Here is an 18,875-nt window from a genome sequence, read left to right as displayed (position 1 = left end):
ACTGTCAATGTGACCACTCAGTGTAGGAGAATGTGTTCCTGCGGGAGTTTGAACTCCTGTTGGAACTCAGCAAAGGGCAGTAGCCCCGTTCTCTATGTAAGTCTCCCATCCTTGTCGCACATGCTTCAATCCAGTCCATTATGCCCCCATTGTGAGGCAGAGATGTAAGCATAGTCATAGGTATGTAAGGGGAGCAGTGTATTCTAGTATGTGTTGTTTGAAGGCATCTATGCCAGCATTTTTGTATAACCTGAAACTCTGAGGTGTCTGGTAACAGGGTAGTTAGTTTTCAGTAAGATGCCTGTTAGTTGAGGAAGAGCTGGGACAAACAAGCTTATTTCTTTATTCTTTGTTGTCAGGTCCACTATCCATTGAGTAAACCACTGCAGCTGTGCCGCCAAGTAGTACAATTCAAAGGCAGGGACCATCAGCCCACCTCACACACTCAGTCGCTTCAGAGTTGCAAGCGCTACTCAGCGATGTCCCAAGCCCCACAGGAATGCAGTTATCAGGGAGTCTAATTCACAAAAGATTGTAGTGGGAATCCAGAGTGGAAGGACTGTGAAGTAATACAATAACCTCTGGAGGGCCACCATCTTAAGTAATGGTACTCTTCCTGCCACAGACAATGGGATCGTCCTCCAAAAGTCTAGATTAGTCTTCTGCGCTCTGATTGCTTGGCCTAGATTTCCCTCTTGAAGGTCAGCCCAGGAGTGTTAGACTTTTACTCCTAGATAGGATAGGCACCGAGGCTCCCACGGGATGAAGTCCAGGTCCGCTGGTGGCTCCCAGACAACTGTCATTGTGAATAATTGCGATTTCTGCCAATTAACCTGCAGGCCCGATATGGAGCCAAACCGCGCTAGGGGCATCCTGGCTCCTCTCAGGCCCGATGACTTATTCCAGAGGAACATCAGCAGATCATCTGCATAGAGTGCTAATGGTAGGAAGTATCCCCGGGTGTTAGCCCTTGGTAGCAGTTACCTGTTTGTGCCTGGCAGGCCAAGGGTCCCGTGACTAGTGCGAACAGCAAGGAAGAGAGGGGACACCCTTGTCTTGTCCCCCTTTCCACTCTATGCATTTCAGAAATCATGCAACCGGTTGGTACTCTTGCTCTAGGATCAGCATAAAGTAGTTTTTTCCATTCCAGAAAACCGTTGCCCAGCCCAAGTGTTCCATCACCTCATGGAGGTAGTTCCAATCAAACTGGACCGTTCGTTTCTTTGAATGTGAGCTTCAAGTAGGGTGAGGAGGCGCCTGATATCTTGGGCCATGTTTCGTTTCGGTATGAATCCTGCTTGGTCAGGGTGGACCATGAAAGACAGAAGCTTTGTAGCTAGAATTTGACTGTGTATTTTATAATTAGTATTAAGCATTGGTAAAGGTCAGTATGCTTTACTGTCGTGCTTTGTTCTGCTGGGCTTCAGCAGAGGGACTATCAATGCTTCCCGAGTTGTTTCAGGCAAGTATTCCCGGTCCCATGCCACATTATATAGGTTTACGAGTTTAGGAGCCAACTCATCCAGATATGTAGCATAAAATTTGATGGGTAAGCCATCCGTACCCTGGGTTTTCCCCTAGCTAAGCTCTTTATGGCAAACCTAATTTCAGGCAACTTGATGTCCTGACTTAGTGTCTGTATTTCGTCACTGGTAAAGTTTGGTGGTGTTAAGGGTTCCAGAAAGGCCTGTATGTCAGCCTCCGTACACTGTATGTTGCAGAAGTAGAGGTTAGTATAATAGCTATGGCAGTTAATCACCTCTTGTCTGTACATTTGCTGCCCCCCCGTTGGTTTTAATCTCCATTATTGGTGATCCCCTTTTTGTTGTGTTTGCTAACCATGCTAGTAGGGTTCCCGATTTATCTCTTTCGGCATGCGCCCTCACCATATAGTTGTTGTAATCGAAGCAGCAGAGTCTCTCAGTGTGATCCGCTACTCGTTCTTTTGCTTCAAGCACAACTCGCTGCTACTCAGGGTGGCTTGGCCTTCTTTTTTAAATGTCCCATAACTCGTGTTCTGCATTTGCGATCTCGTGGAGCAGCGTGCCCCGGATTCCCATAGAATCAACTATACATCTACCGCCTATCACTGTTTTAAAGCCATTGTATAGTATCTGGGGGAGGAGGCTGTGTCTACGTTCTCTGTGAAATATTGCTGGATTGGGCCCCCTATCGTCTCACAATAGGTCAGGTCTTCTAATGACTCGGGTTTCAGTTGCCAAGTCGGTATGCAGGGTCTAGCACGTTCCCAATGTAAATTTTAGTAAGACAGGGTTATGATCAGAAATTGTCCTGGTGAGGTATTCCACAGAGGATGTACCTCTGGGGTACAGAGGAATGTGTCTAGATGTATGTGAAGTTCATGAATGTTGGGAAAAAAAGGTATAGTCTTGTGCTTGTGGATAGAGGTAGCACCATGAGTCTGAGTTCACATTGGTTCTGCCAGTCCATGACGGCACGGCACAGGTTGTGCGGTGAACCAGGGATTCCCGAAAGGGGGGTTGATCTGTTGTTGTTGGGATCTGTGATGCAGTTAAAGTTCCCTCCCACCAGCACAGAATGGGGTAAGTAAGGGGCAAGTGTTCCTGAGAGTGTCGCTAGGAACGTTCCCTACTCTGTATTTGGTGCATATATACAATTCGGGCTATATTCTGACCTTCCAGTCCTCCTGTTACAGACACAAAGCAGCCTTCTATGACCTCCCCAGTGTTTTGGAATGGGACACCTTCCCTAACTCATATGAGGGTTCCCTGAGCACAAGCAGAGTAGGCAGTGTAATATGTCTGGCCTCTCTGTTGTTTCTGTAAAGTTGCTCCCTCCTTGGCAGTCATATGTGTTTCCTGCAACATTACTATATGGGTCCCTCTTCATTGCAGGTTGAACACTTTCTAGCGTTTTGACATTGTATGCATACCCCTAATGTTCCATGATATGATCTTGTAATTCATGGGATCCACCATCTGACTTATCTATCCTGTTCTCGGCGCCAACGCCACACACGCACTCTACCCATTCCCCCCACACACACCACAATTGTGCTGTTATTCGGGGAGTGCGGCATTGTAACCCAAGTTTAACAAACAAACAACAGTTGCTCCAACTGCCCAGGACAAGTAGGTATCTTCCTGTCATCCAAATTATTGGTCAAACTAAGAACACTTGTGGAGTCCCACAGGGTCAAATGAAGCAAGGTGGGCAGCTGTGTAAGGTCCCCCACCCGGTACCCCCATCCAGTCAAGTTGAGACAGGATAATAACTGATTACAAAGATTTATTGCATCTTGACAGAAATAATTTACTTTTGAAAAGTAATTTCTCAGGTTTCCTTGGATAGATTTTTGTAATTTTGGTGTCTATTTTAAGATAAAAATTTACTTTATTTATATTAATTGGTGTCAGATTTTTATTGCGTTGTGTTTCTTACTTACTAATTGTTCTTAACTGTTCTGGTACTTCTAAATGCTTTACACTTGTTCCATTTGTTTAAGCCTGACTGCACTGTGCCACAGCTACCTAGGACTGAGCTAAGGGTTTATTAAAGAAACCTAACTGGATCTGATAAAGATTGTGACGTTAATACAAGGTGAGATCTCACACCCACATCACTTAATAATTCACTTTCCTGCAGTGTTCAAGAAGAAACATGCATCAGCCCCAGAGACCTTGATGCCTCCTTACATGGAGAGATAACATATAGCTGCAGCAGGCTTTAAAGTTGTTGTTTTGGATCAGCTGCAACCACATTTAAGACGGCTAGTGCCACAGCCCTACTAGAGTGATCTGAGTTCTTTGAGAATCACATGCTGCATTTGCACATGAGCTCCATAGAGAATGAGGACAATGTAATTCAGGAGAAGTTAAGCTTATTTCTCCCTGCTAAACAATCTCAAGTGGTCACAGTTGCATCTTTGATGGGTCGGGAAGCTCACCCGCAAGATCAGCACATATTTTTGAAAGGAAATAAATAATACATACCAGAACAGGAATTCAAACAAACCACACAGACCCTTGTTTTACCTAGCCTGGCTATGGCAAGTCAGATCTTGCAGGATTATGTAAAAAAACCTGTCATCCATCAAAACAACTCTGCATTGTGCCGCCAGACCTGTCGTGGGCACCAGAAAATCTGATCATATCAAATCCACCCTGCTCGCTGTAACTGCATCCTATCATGGCTAGATTAATTTTTTTATTTGCCTGCATCACTTGCAGAGCTCTATACAAACGTTTCCCCAGTGACCCTGCTAGGAACAACAACTAAGGAGCATGCCTACCCTCCTACTCGAAATTCCTAAGATGAGAACATCCAAGACTATGGAAGAACCTTTCTCTGTGAACGCACCTAGATTATGGAATTCCATTCCACAGAGATTAGAGCTATTACCTCCTACTAAGAGCTATTCAAGAATAAACTAAAATAGTGTATGTTCAAACACTACCTGTCTATGTAGAGTGGTCACAATCCCTTTCTCAACAGAAACTGCAGAAAGTACTAATTCATTGAATTATAGACTATTTATACAACCTCCGCATCCCAAATTTGTATATAAAAAACCTAGTTCCCTCCTGGCTATCTACCCAGTACTACCATGTCAGTTTAATTTCAACAGTATGCTCCTTGGCAAATATGACTCCCCTCCATCAATCAGCATCTGTCTGTTACCTTGGATCAGAGAGCTTATCTTGATAACCAGACTGTTTATCTCAATCCATTTGCACTCTAAGTTATTCTCTGTCCATTCTTGGTTCAAAGTTTCTATAATCTTTTGTATTTGTTGACTTGTATATGTAAACCTCACTGATATCCTGGGTATGATTTGCGCTATATAAAACTAAATAAGTAAATAAATCTGTTAGTGTAGGGCTTGTGGTTGGAAAAACAACAACACTTGTACATTGATTTTTTGGCAATGAAGGCATTCCATCTGACTCTGAAGTCCTTTCTACTCTCCTTCTTATCAAACAGCGTCCTGATCCACGGGGCAACACAACCACAATGCACTAAAAACATGGTGACACCAGATCCAAAATTCTATTTCTGGAAGCCCAAATGATCCAGCTCTGGCACTGGTAAGGAACATAGCCATTCAGGCTGTGCAGTTGTCCAGACTTCAAACCTAGTGAGCAGATACTATTAAGAAAACCATGAGTCATGAACGGGTTCTTCACAGCGATGCCTTTCAGTACATATTCCATGACTGTGGAATAGATTTGCTTGCCCCTGACCAAACTGCTAAAAAGCCCAAACTTCAGCTCCAAAGTTTGGGAACTAGCATTGATTGATTGTCAATGCCCTTTGATGAATTGGTCCAACAAATTTCTCCACACCTTTCCACTGGTCCCACTCATTGCCCAGGAGTGGCTGAGGCAGTTGTGGTCTCCAGTGCTTCTACACTTGTTCTTGAGACCTCACGGGAATCTGCCGTGCAGACCAAGCCTGTTGTTCAGGTTGCAAAGGAAATTACATCAGTCCAATATGACATTCTTGAATTTGGCAGCACAGGTTCTGAGATTGTGCAGTGTCTATCCAAATGTACTCCAGGAAGATATGAACATACTTGAAGCGAGCATTTACTAGAAAATGATAAGTTTTCAAATGGAAAAGCTTTGTGGTTGGGTGCATTGAAATTAGTAACGATGACCACACATCTTGTTGAGAGGATGTGCCATTCCTAACTTCCTTCACTTGGCAAAGTCAGACCTTCCACTTTGCTTCTATAAATGTTTTCTTGTCTGCCATGTCAGCTTACAGATGAGACAATCTGGAGGGTCATAAAAAGATACTTTCTCTGAGACAGGTGGCTTATTTCCTTAAGGAGATTGCTTTGGTCCTTTTTTCATTATAGCACCTTATTTGAGGTAGATTTCTTATTAGTTATTTAATCAGCTAGGAGGGTTAGCGAGCTTCAAACTGTTTTTGCAGTAGAACCTTAAACAATATTTCAGCCCAAAAAATGGTTTTAATGAGACACACTTCTTTCTTCTCAAAGGTTGTATTCAACATTCACATCAACCAAACAATCTCTCTTTTGATTTTCTACAGTAATCCCTTTCTCCAGCAGAAAAGTCCCTTCATTCACTTGATATCAGTGGAGACTTTACATTTTATCTAGATGGGAGCAAAATCTTACATAAAACTAACCAATAGTTTGTCAGTTGTGGTCCTCTCTGTATCGGCATTGCTTCTTCCAAACAATTCTTTACTAGATGGATATGTCTGTGTAGTGAATTTCCATTATCATATTGACGACAGGCCCGTTCCTGGCTTTACCTACAGCTCACTGTACTCAAGGAAAGGTAATTGTGACAGCTTAGTTAAGGAATATCCCAATAGCAGGGATATGTAAGACAGCCACCAGGAAGGCTAGACACACTTTTACTAAACCCTACTATTCAGTTGACTCAAGAGCTGACACTTTAGTTGGCTAAGCCGCTGTGAAGAGTCTCTTCCCATAAGTTATAATTGTCATCAAACGATACAGGGTTGTCTTTTAGCTGTTGATGATTGTCAACTGCATGTTGTGGGATGAGCTCACAATTTGATTCTGTGTTTGTGACTATCAGTGAAATTCCTGTGATGCATATGTGATGCATAACGCAACATCTAATCCTAGTACTGCGTCATAGGTATGTTCACTGAAGAAGTACACAACCCTCTCTTCCCTGGTTGTCCATTGTTTTAACATCAGATGAGACATCTGTCAAGTAGAAATTCCAGTATCTCCTTCAAAAAGAACCAAGGCTGTGAGGCAAACTGTCAGTACAATGCATGCTGCAAGATAGAACCCACTGGCTCCTCAAAGCAGCTATGCCTGTTTTTCATCCTTATGCACTTTTAAACTGTCAGAGCCTCTTGTCTTTCACGTTTCCTTCTGTCATATTGAGGTTTGCAAGTTCAAATCTAACTCTTCAGCATGGTTTTGCCATATGCTGCAATATTATCCTTTTTTATTGCATAACATTAGTTATTACCCAAGAGGCTTTTTCAGAAAAAGCTGGCTTGTTTCTTCTGTGGAGGTGTGACTTGCAGTTTGGAAAGTGGCATGTTTAACCTGCAATCAAAGGCATAAATTATATTTACTTTATTAAAAAAAGGAGTGTTTGGGGTCCCCGCACACAGGCATTATTATTCTGCTTTTATGACTTCAGTGAAGATACCCAGGGTACTAAACTAAGATTGCAAGTAAGTACCATTTCCTTACTTGGCCTGGTAACAAGCTTTGTAAAGGTATGTATATCTTACAAAAGGAGAAGTACAAATTAAGCCTGTGGAAGATCTTCAGCATGTGTTTGCCCAGAATGGTGCACAATATTATATAAGTTGGTACCAGAGAAGTATACAATGCATTTTTCGCTAATTGATAAAAAGTGATTAAAGGATTGCATTATTTGGTGCAATCAAGTATAGGTGTGCGTTACTAAACACTAGTTGGTAAGAATAGGGGATATTAACATACTTTCCTGTTGTTAAAGATGTGTTGACAAGATGGGTCCTTGTGTCATTCCTTTTTAACTCCTTCATTAACAATCTAGAACTATTGTGTGAATGGGTAATGGGTAACTGATGTTTATTGATGTAGCTGAGATTTCATTTTTGTTCCTTGATGGTAACCCACATGCCAGTGACAACTGAAAAAAGCATTTTCAATGCAACGGGGCTCGCATTTGCTCGAGTTGGAGTTATTTGTGTTGTAAACTGCTAACCTAACTTTTCTTGCCACACAAATTAAAAGAAAAAAAACACAGCGCGATCACGCTATGTAAAATGCAGCGTGAACGCGCTGCAGGGAAAATTAACAGATAAAGTAGTCCAGACCCCAGGCTCAAAACATCGAGCCTCGTATGTTTTTGGTAGTTTACCAGTGCTGTGTAGGCAGGCTAAACACCGGAAAAGGCATGACGTATGCATGCCTTTCACAAATGAAAGCAAGCAGATTTTAAAGAGCAAGCCCAGGAACCAATGAAAGAGACTGACGTGACCTGGGCGTGGTTTCAAGCCCAAAGAGAGATTACTTTATGGACGGTGCGCCTTGCGCTCACCCATAAAAAGTATCTCAGTGTTGTGCAAGACATTCCAATGTTACTGTCTGGGTAACTCTTTATGCTTAGCTTATTGACCTCTGCATTTGAGTTTACAATAAACCTTAATGAACATTATAAAAGTAAACAAAAATAAGGAATTAAAAGGGAAAATAATTGTCAATTAAACTCAGCCATTTTTTAAAATTATTAAGAAACACCACATCTGATTTACATATGCGTAGCTTTTTGGGATTCATAAAATAGGTTTTCAGAGATTCCTGGTTATAGTTTGCCCTAGCCCGGAGGCGTGGTTGTAGACGTCTATTTCACTATGCCTTCATACTTTACTAAAAAAACATGTGAGTGTTCAAAAAATCTGGAATGGCACAGATCATTAGACGTCATCTGCCCATTATTTCTAAGGTGAGGAAGAGATTCAGTCTCAGCTCCATCCTCATCTTGCCTCTAAATTTTGCCAAAACTGCATTCATTTCTTTGGTAAAGAAAACAATCTGAGAAACAAATGTTGCCTTAAGGTCAAAGAAACAGCTACAGAATTAATTATTATTATCTTGTTGTTGGGTTCATTTACAACGAAAGTTGGATGGCACAACTGGAAAAGAATGCAACACCTTTAAAACAATGTGCTGCCCTTGTAAGGTTTATTACAGGTTTTGGAGGTCAATCATTGCAAGCTATATAGTCAGTATATGGAACTTAAGCATTGACGACGGCAATGGTGTATGTGGTCTCTACCTCTGGGGAAATGGCAATTGTACATCTCTTATGCCCTACAAAGTAATACCTTTGCATCCAAATAGTCTCCTTGCTCTGCCAGACCTATTAATAATAAAGTACATTTGTACCACACATGAGAGAATACTCTGTGTAAGTGTTATGCAGCTGTGAATCTGGATGGCAGTATGCTTTAGCAGATTATCTGTGTTAAACAATGATAATAATAAGTCTTTGTTAAACAAGATTAGCTCAAATTGTATTGATTTCCAGAAGAGTTCTGTGTGCTAAAATAATTCAGAAACATAACTAAGGTTTCCTTATTGGGTTTCTCAGTACTAGGAAGATTACACAAAATGGGCTGCACATAGACCTTAAGAAAAGTGTAACCGCTTACCTTTTTGTTAATGATTTGTTGGGGGATGGAAAGTGCCAAATCAGAATCAAGAATCACTGCTTTTTAAATCTTTCCCTGCATTAAAATAGGTGCCATGCTTATATTGTACAGGCAGAAGAGTGTGCAGATGTGCAAGTTTAATGAGCTCCATTCAGCACTTGTTGATGATGTTGATTTGTTTCAATATTAGAAGTGCCTTTCTAATATGTTACTTTTCTTTACTTTGTGTTGTCTTCCAGTCGGTCCGACCATCCTAAATAAAATTGAAGCTGCTCTCAGGAACGAGAACCTAGCAGTGGAGGTTGTGGATCAGTGCTTAGTCTGCCTCAAAGAAGAGTGGATGAAGTAAGAGGTTCATTTGTATTATTCTTGTGACTTCTGTGTCTCAAAACTACAATGGTTTCAACCTGTCGGAGATGCACACTGTTATGCACAGCTCTTCTTCAGGCTACTACGGGATTGAAGTATATGATTTTTATTTGCTGTAAACACAACACATCTGCGGTCTTTTTTTGATTTGCAGATATCTCCAAGGCTGATCCATAATCGTTATTTTTTGCTAAAAAGGGATATTCACAAATTTTGGGCCTGATGGTTCATAGGGCTAATGCATTCTTTGTAAGCGCCTGTGTTTAACTTCAAGTCATAGGTTCATATCACCACTTAGCCTTTCATCCTGCAGAGGTCTCTAAAATTAGTTCAAATTTGCCTTATTGAAATGGATAATAAACATTGTTTTTTCAGCACCAAGATACCCTTCTGGGTTAACATGTGCTTTATAAATAATCATGATGTTACATTATATTATTAAAGTCTTCCATAAGACCATTAACGACTTGTCAGCCACTTCGAAGGAAACTAGTTATTTATTTGCCCTAGTATTTATTCATTTTATACACTCCTATAAGGGCAGTCTGAAATCTTAATCTTAATTTTCTATGCCACAAACCTACAGAAGTAAAATGAAAAGGTAGTGTCCTCTTTTCAATGCACAAATTCTCCTAAAAAGAGGTCCTAAAAGACTTTAGCGTTAATCAAATTTCAAATAACTTTGTTACTTGTTGAGTATAGAGGAAATATATGTACCAATATGTACCATCAACATCAGTTATTCTTCTGCTGTATTAATTCCACTTATGTTATTTTAAATCTGAGGTACAACATACATTTTCATAAAATCTCACAAATGTCAGCTCATTGTTTTAATATTATAATAATGTAATCCTAATCATAACAATTATGGTCTTATCATAATAGTTCCAGTCATTGTTGACAAACTAAGCGTGATGTTGTAATCTCCACAGGTAGTGTCACACCTCACAGCAGTGTTTAAAATCAGCAGTGGGTATCACTTCTCACTATAGGCTTTCAAAACAGCTGACAGGTATTTCACAAGTTACCTTGCTTGTCTTGTCTTTTTTTATCTTGAATCCAGTGACATTTACGCTTAATGATAGTGACAAAGAACATCTGACTCACTTAGGTTTATACTAGTTTTGCTACATTCTTAATATTATTTTCAAAAGAGAAAAAGTTCCTTTGCTTAGGTCAAGTATCAAAGACTTACCCTTAATCAGACAATTGATTAGGTCAGCTTAGTGACTCCAGAGCTGCAGCATTTCAATTCTTGAGCAATGCACAGAAGTATTATGATTACTCAAATTTCATATAAGTGGTTCATGCTCCTGCCTGCGTTTTATGGAGTTTCCTTTAATTTCACATTGCGGTGCCACTAAATTGTACAAAAAGAGGACTCTGCATGCAACTGGGATAAGAAGGCAATTAGTTTACATACATAATATGCTAACAATATGTCCCTGAAAGTCTGTAAGCATATTTCATGGAGTGTTGAACTGCGCTAGTGATTGCCTAATGGCAGAAAACAGAGAGTGCTGCTAAATGGAAATAACCTTCAGGGGAGCTAATGATCAGCAAGTAGCCCAATTATCAATTCATGGCCAAATCTGCACAGACCCTTTGTTAGTGTGATAGTGGATGAGTAGAAAGCAATGTTCGATCCAAAGGAAATTATAGCTAAGAGAGAATTAAAGAAACAGTTGTTTGAAATACCTTGGAGTAGTTATCATGGAGGTGGAAAACACTGTGGAGAATCTTGTGGTGGTGGATCAAGGACTGGAATTCATCAAACTCAAGATGGTTCCAATCTTTATTGCCTCAAATGAGTTTTCAAATCACGAGCCAAACAGTAAAGACTGCCCGGAAAGTGGTATAGTGGCTAAAGAAAGTGTGTCTCTTTAGTACATCACAACAAGCATTTACAATGCAATAGGTCTTGCATTTGCTTGAGTTAGAGCTATTGGTGTTGTAAATGTGTAACTGTACTTTTCTTGCCATATAAATCGGTCAACCCTGCCGCATAATTTGGTCCTCTACCACATAATTCCAGTGGCCCTGCATATAACTAAAGGCCAGAAGAAAAATGGAGAGCAGGCTGTGGCTCAGCCTTTACATTTGGTAAGCGCGTCTGGAGGATGAGGGGCTTTCCTTGCGAGCATGCACTGCATAAAAACAGATTGCAAATGTAAGAACCACAAGAAATGTCTTGAGCACTATAAAGGCACATTCCATTAATATCTGCAGCACCGTCAATGAAGAGGCATTACACTACACCTGGTTAAGCTTAGGGTGCACTCCTTGTACATAGTTTTGAGGGTTGCCTTTAGCACAACTACTACAGCTACTACACAGCCTGGTGTGTTTCAAGACTAGCAGTTTTTCTCTCATGAGTCATAGCCCCTAGACACAGAATACTAATAGCATATGAACTCTACATCTCAAAATCAATACACCTGAAGAAGGTGAAAATACGGCTCAGGAAAACGTATTCTTTCGTTCATGGGCACTATTAAACAAAGTCCTGCATTGATTACTACATCGCAATGCTGAAAGACCGCCATGGAGACATATATTACAGCAAAAGTTGAGAATTTCCTGCGCCACAAACTGCACGTTTCAATGTATTTGCAGGAAAAAATTAGCTTATTTATGAGATGAATGTCACTGTACGTAGTTGCCACTGTTCTGATGAAAGATCTGTTTTTTACATCTGTACAGAGCCACTGCATAAACCTCAAGTGCAAAGTAGAGTAACATTCAGTGAGCGCAAAGATTCACCCCTTGGGCCAAGTTGAAGCTGAAGACAATAAAACAAACTGAAATAAACAGCAAGTAGGGTAGGATTAACAAAGTGACAATATTAAAAGATTAAGTAAATGTAAATAAATTTAGAAGGTGCTAATCCCCATGCAGGTACACTAGGAGTAATATGCTACTCACTACAAGTCAAGGACTATTCATATTATACTCGAAACATCTGTAATGACCGTCCATTGTTCAACGCTGGACCATAACTACGCAAACCTCGGTAGGACTTTGGTCAGTACGGTTATTAGATTGGTATAATAGTCAACACAATCATTCTGCATCTATCACTTATACATAAAAACATTCAGCAGACATTCCTAGCCCACCAATACAAAAACTTGAAACAAGGGCTTGTTGCTTGGCAACAAAAACTAGAAGGAGGACTGGCCAGTATAGACCAAGAAGAAAATGCACATGAACAACAAAGAAAATGCTAGAGGTGAAAAGAGCCACAGATTCCTGGACAGAGCATGCAGTGGAGCACGTAATATTTCCCCATTCACCTTGACCTCATTAAGCATCTGTGCAAATGACCAATTATCAAATACAACTCTTTAAAGAAAAGCTTTAATTGATAAATGCTGGAGTAACCATGTCATAACTTCAGCCAAGCCCCATGTAAGGGAGCTTCGCAAACCTAAAAGATCAGGGGGACAAGAGCACAAGTAAGCATGGCAAAAGCACCCTGGAAGGAAGGCAGGGACTGGTCTGTGGTGTTATTTCCATCTCGAACACAAATGAAAATCTTCAGAAGTGGCTGTTGACTGAAACATAGAGAACTCGCAGGCTAGTTCAATGGTCTTTACTCCATTTACTCACCAAAGTGTAGTGATAATATTTGCACTCTTTGCCCTGCAGTGAGCTTTGATAAACAACACTAAATGGAAGAAGAAAAAAAAAGCATTTGCAATGCAATAGGTCTTGCATTAGTTTGAGTTAGAGCTATTGGCATTGTAAATTCATAAGAGGACTTTCCTTGCCACATAAATTTGTCAATCCTGCCTCATAATTTCCTCTTTTCCTGCCATATAATTCGAGTGGTCCTGCATATAACTAAAGCACTTCCATGAACTGAGATCGAGAAGAAAGACTTCAGTCAGTCAGTCAAAGAACTTTATTCGGCAATTGCCATAAAAGTACAAATAAAAATCAGATTTCAAGCAATCAGAGAAGAAGTAAAACACATCTTACATATGTTACCAAGAAAAAAGGATGGCAGAATGATCTTATCCAAGTTCCTCTTTCACAGATATTCCAATGTTCCTATCAAATCGTTACTAGTTTTGTGCAATGTAATACTAAAAACTATTTAAATACCCTAAAATATAATAAAAACCTTTCTTCCTCTGGAATAAAACCTATAATAAAGCACATATATAAGGTATAAAATTTTGAACATAAGAATAAAATGTAAAAGTCAGCATGAAATAAGATTAATAAATTACAGGATATTAATACCGGTTCCTAATAGCAATAGATGATCTAATAAAATTTAAAACCTGAAAACAAATTTTGTCATTTAGTAATTTCTGAAAATATATCAAAGCTTCCTTATAATGGATTGGTCTTAAAGTGCGTAAAATAGGTAACATGAAAGTATTTCTAGTGGAGGCATAAAGAGAGCAAAAGAGAAAAAAATGAGAAGTGCTTTGCTTTGAGCTGGCATCGCAAGGGCAGGGTGGTAAATCTTTTTGCCAAATACGCTGCTTGGGAAAGGCCACCTTAAAATGAATCCAATTTAGTCTAAAAAGAATTAAAAGAGAATGTATTTTTGGGCATGAAAACCAAGTCAAATAAGGTTCAATATGTAAAGCCGTAGCAATCTGAGTATAAGAATCTAAAGACTTCAAGTTAAAACAGCTATGAAGTCTTAAGTCCATAGTATGCTCAGAGTGACGTGCTTTCAACAGGGGCTTTGCAGTTGTAGTTAGCATTTGCGGTTCTTCATACATATACCTAAGACCCAGCTTATCAAAAGATGATCGCAAGTACGAAAGCCAGGGGATCCTGTTCGAATTAGCCAACTGTGTGCATTCAGTAATACATTCCTGCACAAGACTTGCCGCTGGGTTCGTCCAACATCTAATCCACAGCAAAAGGGGGGCAATAGAGACCGTGTCCTCTAAAAAGCATTGGCCCACCTCCTCGTGGATAATGATGTTTGCTATACACTTAGGTACCATCAATAGTCTGCACATAAATTTAATCTCAATACGTTGGAGAGTGGGTATTTTAATGTAGCCCCAAACTCCGGCCCCATATAGGGCTGCTGAGACACACTTGGAGTTATATAGCGACATAATCTGAGAAGACGGTCTGTGGCCCAGTTTATGGGTAAAACGAAAAATCGCTTCAGTATTCCTTGACGTTTGCTGAGTCTTAAATTTAAGGTGAGTATGCCAAAGCATAGAAGAGCTTATATGCATACCTAGATAACAGAAATCCCTCACCTTATTAATAATATTGCCCCCCATAGTAAATGTTTTAGATTTTGTGTTTCGGGGGCCACATGTCATAACATATGTCTTAGATTAATTAACTTTTAAATATAAGTCCAACATAAAATCCAAAAAAAGATCCAACAGGCCTTGTAAACCATTTGCAGTGCGTGCAATAAGTACAGCATCATCTGCATATAGTAAAACTGGGAGCAATCGCTGACCCATCTTTGGCACATCCTTCCCATTTTTTATCAAAAAATCATAAAGCCCATTAATATATATCAAAAAGAGAAAGGGGGCCAAAATACATCCCTGTCGCACTCCCCTAAAAGAGGAAATGGGGGCGGTTCTCTGTCCCAATGGGCCAAACTGAACTGACACCTTTAAATCCATATGAAGGCGCTTTATGAGATCCAGTAGAGTCACACTGCATCCCAGAGTTTCCATAATTTGCCACAACTTCTCCCTGTTTACCAAGTCAAAGGCGCTGGATAAATCAATAAAAGCCATATGAATTGGCTCCCTTTTGGCAATTACATATTTGTTAAGAATGAGATGTAAGTTTAATACTTGCTCAACTATACCCAAAGCAGATCAAAAACCAAATTGAATTGGAGATAAAATCTGTGTCTGTAGCACCCAATCCTCCAAGCGAGATAAAATCACACTACCCAGAATCTTTGCTGTGGAGTCAATCAGAGATATAGGTCTGTAGCAGGAAGGGTCTTGCCTATTGCCCTTTTTAAAAATAGGGATAATAATTGCCAATTTCCAAGAAGGGAGTATATTAGTTTCAACAACACTTCTTAAAACGTTTGTTACTAGAGGGCCCCAAAGATTAGGCATAGATTTAAAAATGTCAATGGGAACACCGTCAGGGCCGGGGGCCTTCCCTTGTTTTGAGCGATATATGGCTCCAAGGATCTCATGTAGATCAAAAGAAATATCTAAGGAGTTTATATTGGGGTCTATATTAATCCGATTGTTGACGTTATCCTCCCTGGTCTGGAGATCATTTTCTGGATCAAATACTTTCCTAAAGTGGTTCAACCACACTTCTTCTACAATAAAACAATCATCAACCTTGGTATTACTATCCGTAAAATAGGACTAATTGACCACTTTCCAGAATTTTGAGTAATCCTTCAGATCGGACGCGACCTGAAGCTCTTCCCATGCCTTGGACCTTATCTCTGATTTCCTTTTTTCCAAGGTGGCCTTATACTCGGCCCTGACAGATTTAATTAAGTGACGGGAAGAAGATACTGATTTAAGGGTATCTTTGAATTTTTTGTGAGCAATGGAACATGCAGAGTCAAACCATTTATGACCGGGCAAAGACTTACATTAAGAAGTCCAAGTTTCACATCAATGTGTTTTAAAAAAAATATCTGTGACTATTCTCAGGTATGATGTAAAGAAATGCAGGAGTAGCAAAGAGGACAGATTTCAAAAAGATTGTTGGGGGTTTCCCTTTAACAATTTATGTCCTTCTTAGTAGTGGCATAAATATGCCTTGAGCCTCGCAGCATAATCTTTGGGGGAAAAAGTACATTAGTTATTCTGAGATGGTGGTGTTCAACATGTTATGAACAAGGTCTACAAAATTTCTCCAGCAGCGGTTCTTTTTTAGCTTTACATGCTTGAATTATTCCCTGTTTTCGGGTTTGTAACCTCAACATCAACCTTTCAACCTCAATAGTCCAACAGCAATGTTGCAATACACTCACTAAACACGTGCATGCTACAGTCTTATCTAGTTTTTTTAGGCTGTCCCTAAATCTTCTGGCAACAACAAAAATAACAAAGCTGTAAATGGTTTACTCTATTTATGATTGCTACTACTACTACAGAATTGTTCTTTTTGAGACATGTGTCTTATTTTTAAGTGCCTGAAGTATGCTTTTGAAATTAAATTGCTTTCATTACTTTTTCATTTGTTGACATATTTAATATTTATTTCTTTAATAGCAAGGTGAAGGTCCTCTTTAAATTCACTAAAGTAGATGGCCGGCCCAAGGAGGAGACGCAGAAGCTGCTGAGCATCTTGGGAGCCTCAGAGGAGGACAATGTCAAGCTCCTGAAGTTCTGGATGACTGGGCTAAGCAAAACCTACAAATCCCACCTTATGTCTACTGTTCGCAGCCCTACATGCTCGGAGTCTCGGAACTGATTGAGATCCAAGATATTTCAAGCCATATAACATATGAGGAACTAGAGACAAATAAAGTCCTCTGCTTTACAAAATGAGCAGATCATCTGAGGAATTTCTGCACACAGACTAGTAATGCGCAACATGTTTATTTATTTACAGTCACTGTATTGCTGAAAAGCCATACTGAAGTTTTGCTAGATTTATGTTCCTCAGATTAAAATTCTCATTAAACTGGTCAAATACATCACTTCCACAACTGTCTAATGTACACTTTCTTCCTATCTATATTGCACACAAGATCTACTAATTATTAGTCAAAGCTTAGGCATGGTGTATTCCCTAAATCCATTTCAGTACTGTGGTCTTTCGGTCAACATTTAACAATTGCTATGCTTTGTCTCCTTTTAGTATATCACTGCCAAGGCAAAAACTTGTTTATACTAAAGATTGAATGTGAAATCAGAATACTGTAGACTGCTGTAAAAAGTTATTTTTAATAATCAAGAAAAGAATGCTGTCTTCATGGCTATCAGAAAAAATGTCCTTTTGTGCTGGTCGCCAACTGCTACACTCAAGCCTCAATTGTGGGCATGCATCGATTGACCGGGTCACACAGGGGCAAATAACATTGTAAATTTGAATGGGACTCAATTTTAAACATTTGGATTAAACACCATAATTGCTGTTTTTGAACATTATTAGCTTTAGCTGAGCTATTTTATTTGTTATGCAGTAATTGTGAGCATTTTGTTTGGCAAACATCCCCAGTACTCATTATTGCCTCTCCTGGGATTATTCTTAAAGACTTTGACATATTTATAAGTAAAATAGAATTAGACTCATGTACACAATTAGTGCTGCCGACCATTTGAAAGATCATGCTACGTATGCAGCTTTAGTGATCCTAGACCAGTGGTCTCCAAACATTTTAATGTTGTGCCCCCTCAGTTGAAAAATAAAAATCATTGGGCCCCACCTCAGAATTTTCCACAATTGTTTTATAAAGATAGCAATGTTTAAATATGCCTAGACCTATTTAAACATTGCAGTTAAGTACTGTTACCTTTTAAAAAATGCAATAACATGCTTCTGCTTGAAACAAAGGCATGTTATCTGTATAATGCTTCTTTTGGTCAGTGTCTGGTGCCCCCCCCCCGCCCCCGGGAACACTTGAGGCCCACCTAAGGGGGCCCGCCCCCCAGTTTGAAGACCTCTGTCCTAGACCTTTCTTTATTTGTCTTACTAAAATGTTGACACTGAGGGGAAAATCTGGTGGTCTAACAGTATTAATAGTAGAAATGAGGCTAGCTGAAAAGCAGTCTATGATAAAAGTTAGAAGTATTTTTCCCCCAACCATTCCGACAATTGCATTTTCAATCTAAGTCTAAGCGTTTGTGTAGTGCTGCATGTTTTGACTTTGTTTTCTTTACTTCAAAAGCACTATTACAAAATCTTGTTTCAGTATAAGAATTTCAATCCACCACATCCAAAAGAATTGTCATGGACCTCAACCAACACCCCATTACAATGTGGCTTTTGGAAGTGTCCCAGGCACCTTCTCTACAAACAGAAAACTTGAAGGGGCCATGGTTCTCCATCACCAGCATCAAACATCTGATGTATGCGGTGTGATTTATGACTGCTTCAACATACTCCTCATTGGATTTCATTCTGTGGCGTGTTACCTGAAAAATTAAAATGTTAGATATTTTGGTAAAGTCAAACGATTTTGTGTATTCCATCCGTTGTTGAAAGAATATACTTTATTGATTTGATCTTCAAAATGTATACTGTGACAGATCTTAATCTTGTTGCCGCTGGCTAGATTTATATGTGCCTGTGCACCTTTTAGGAACAAAAGGCATGCTGGGCATTCTTGAGCAATATTTTTAACAAGTTTAGGAGTTTGAAATATGTGATCTAACATTATAAACATTACAGTTGCACTCTGGTCGTGAAGA

At 39.7% G+C, this 18,875-nt stretch overlaps 1 protein-coding gene across 2 annotated transcripts in view; it reads left to right on the top strand.

Annotated features, from left to right (window-relative positions):
• The window catches only part of FLCN (folliculin), a 168,066-nt gene extending 149,428 nt beyond the window's left edge, over positions 1 to 18,638 (top strand). For both annotated transcript variants that reach the window (XM_069210059.1, XM_069210060.1), the window contains exons 11-12: positions 9,393 to 9,498; positions 16,731 to 18,638. In XM_069210059.1, coding sequence (XP_069066160.1) covers positions 9,393 to 9,498; positions 16,731 to 16,932 — 308 coding nt within the window. In that variant the 3' untranslated portion in view covers positions 16,933 to 18,638. The remainder of the gene's footprint in view (positions 1 to 9,392; positions 9,499 to 16,730) is intronic.
• The last annotated feature ends 237 nt before the right edge of the window (positions 18,639 to 18,875 follow it).

The sequence above is a fragment of the Pleurodeles waltl genome, chromosome 10, assembly GCF_031143425.1.
Source record: "Pleurodeles waltl isolate 20211129_DDA chromosome 10, aPleWal1.hap1.20221129, whole genome shotgun sequence".
In the NCBI taxonomy this organism is placed as follows: Eukaryota; Metazoa; Chordata; class Amphibia; order Caudata; family Salamandridae; genus Pleurodeles; species Pleurodeles waltl.
This window is presented reverse-complemented; position numbering and strand designations above follow the sequence as displayed.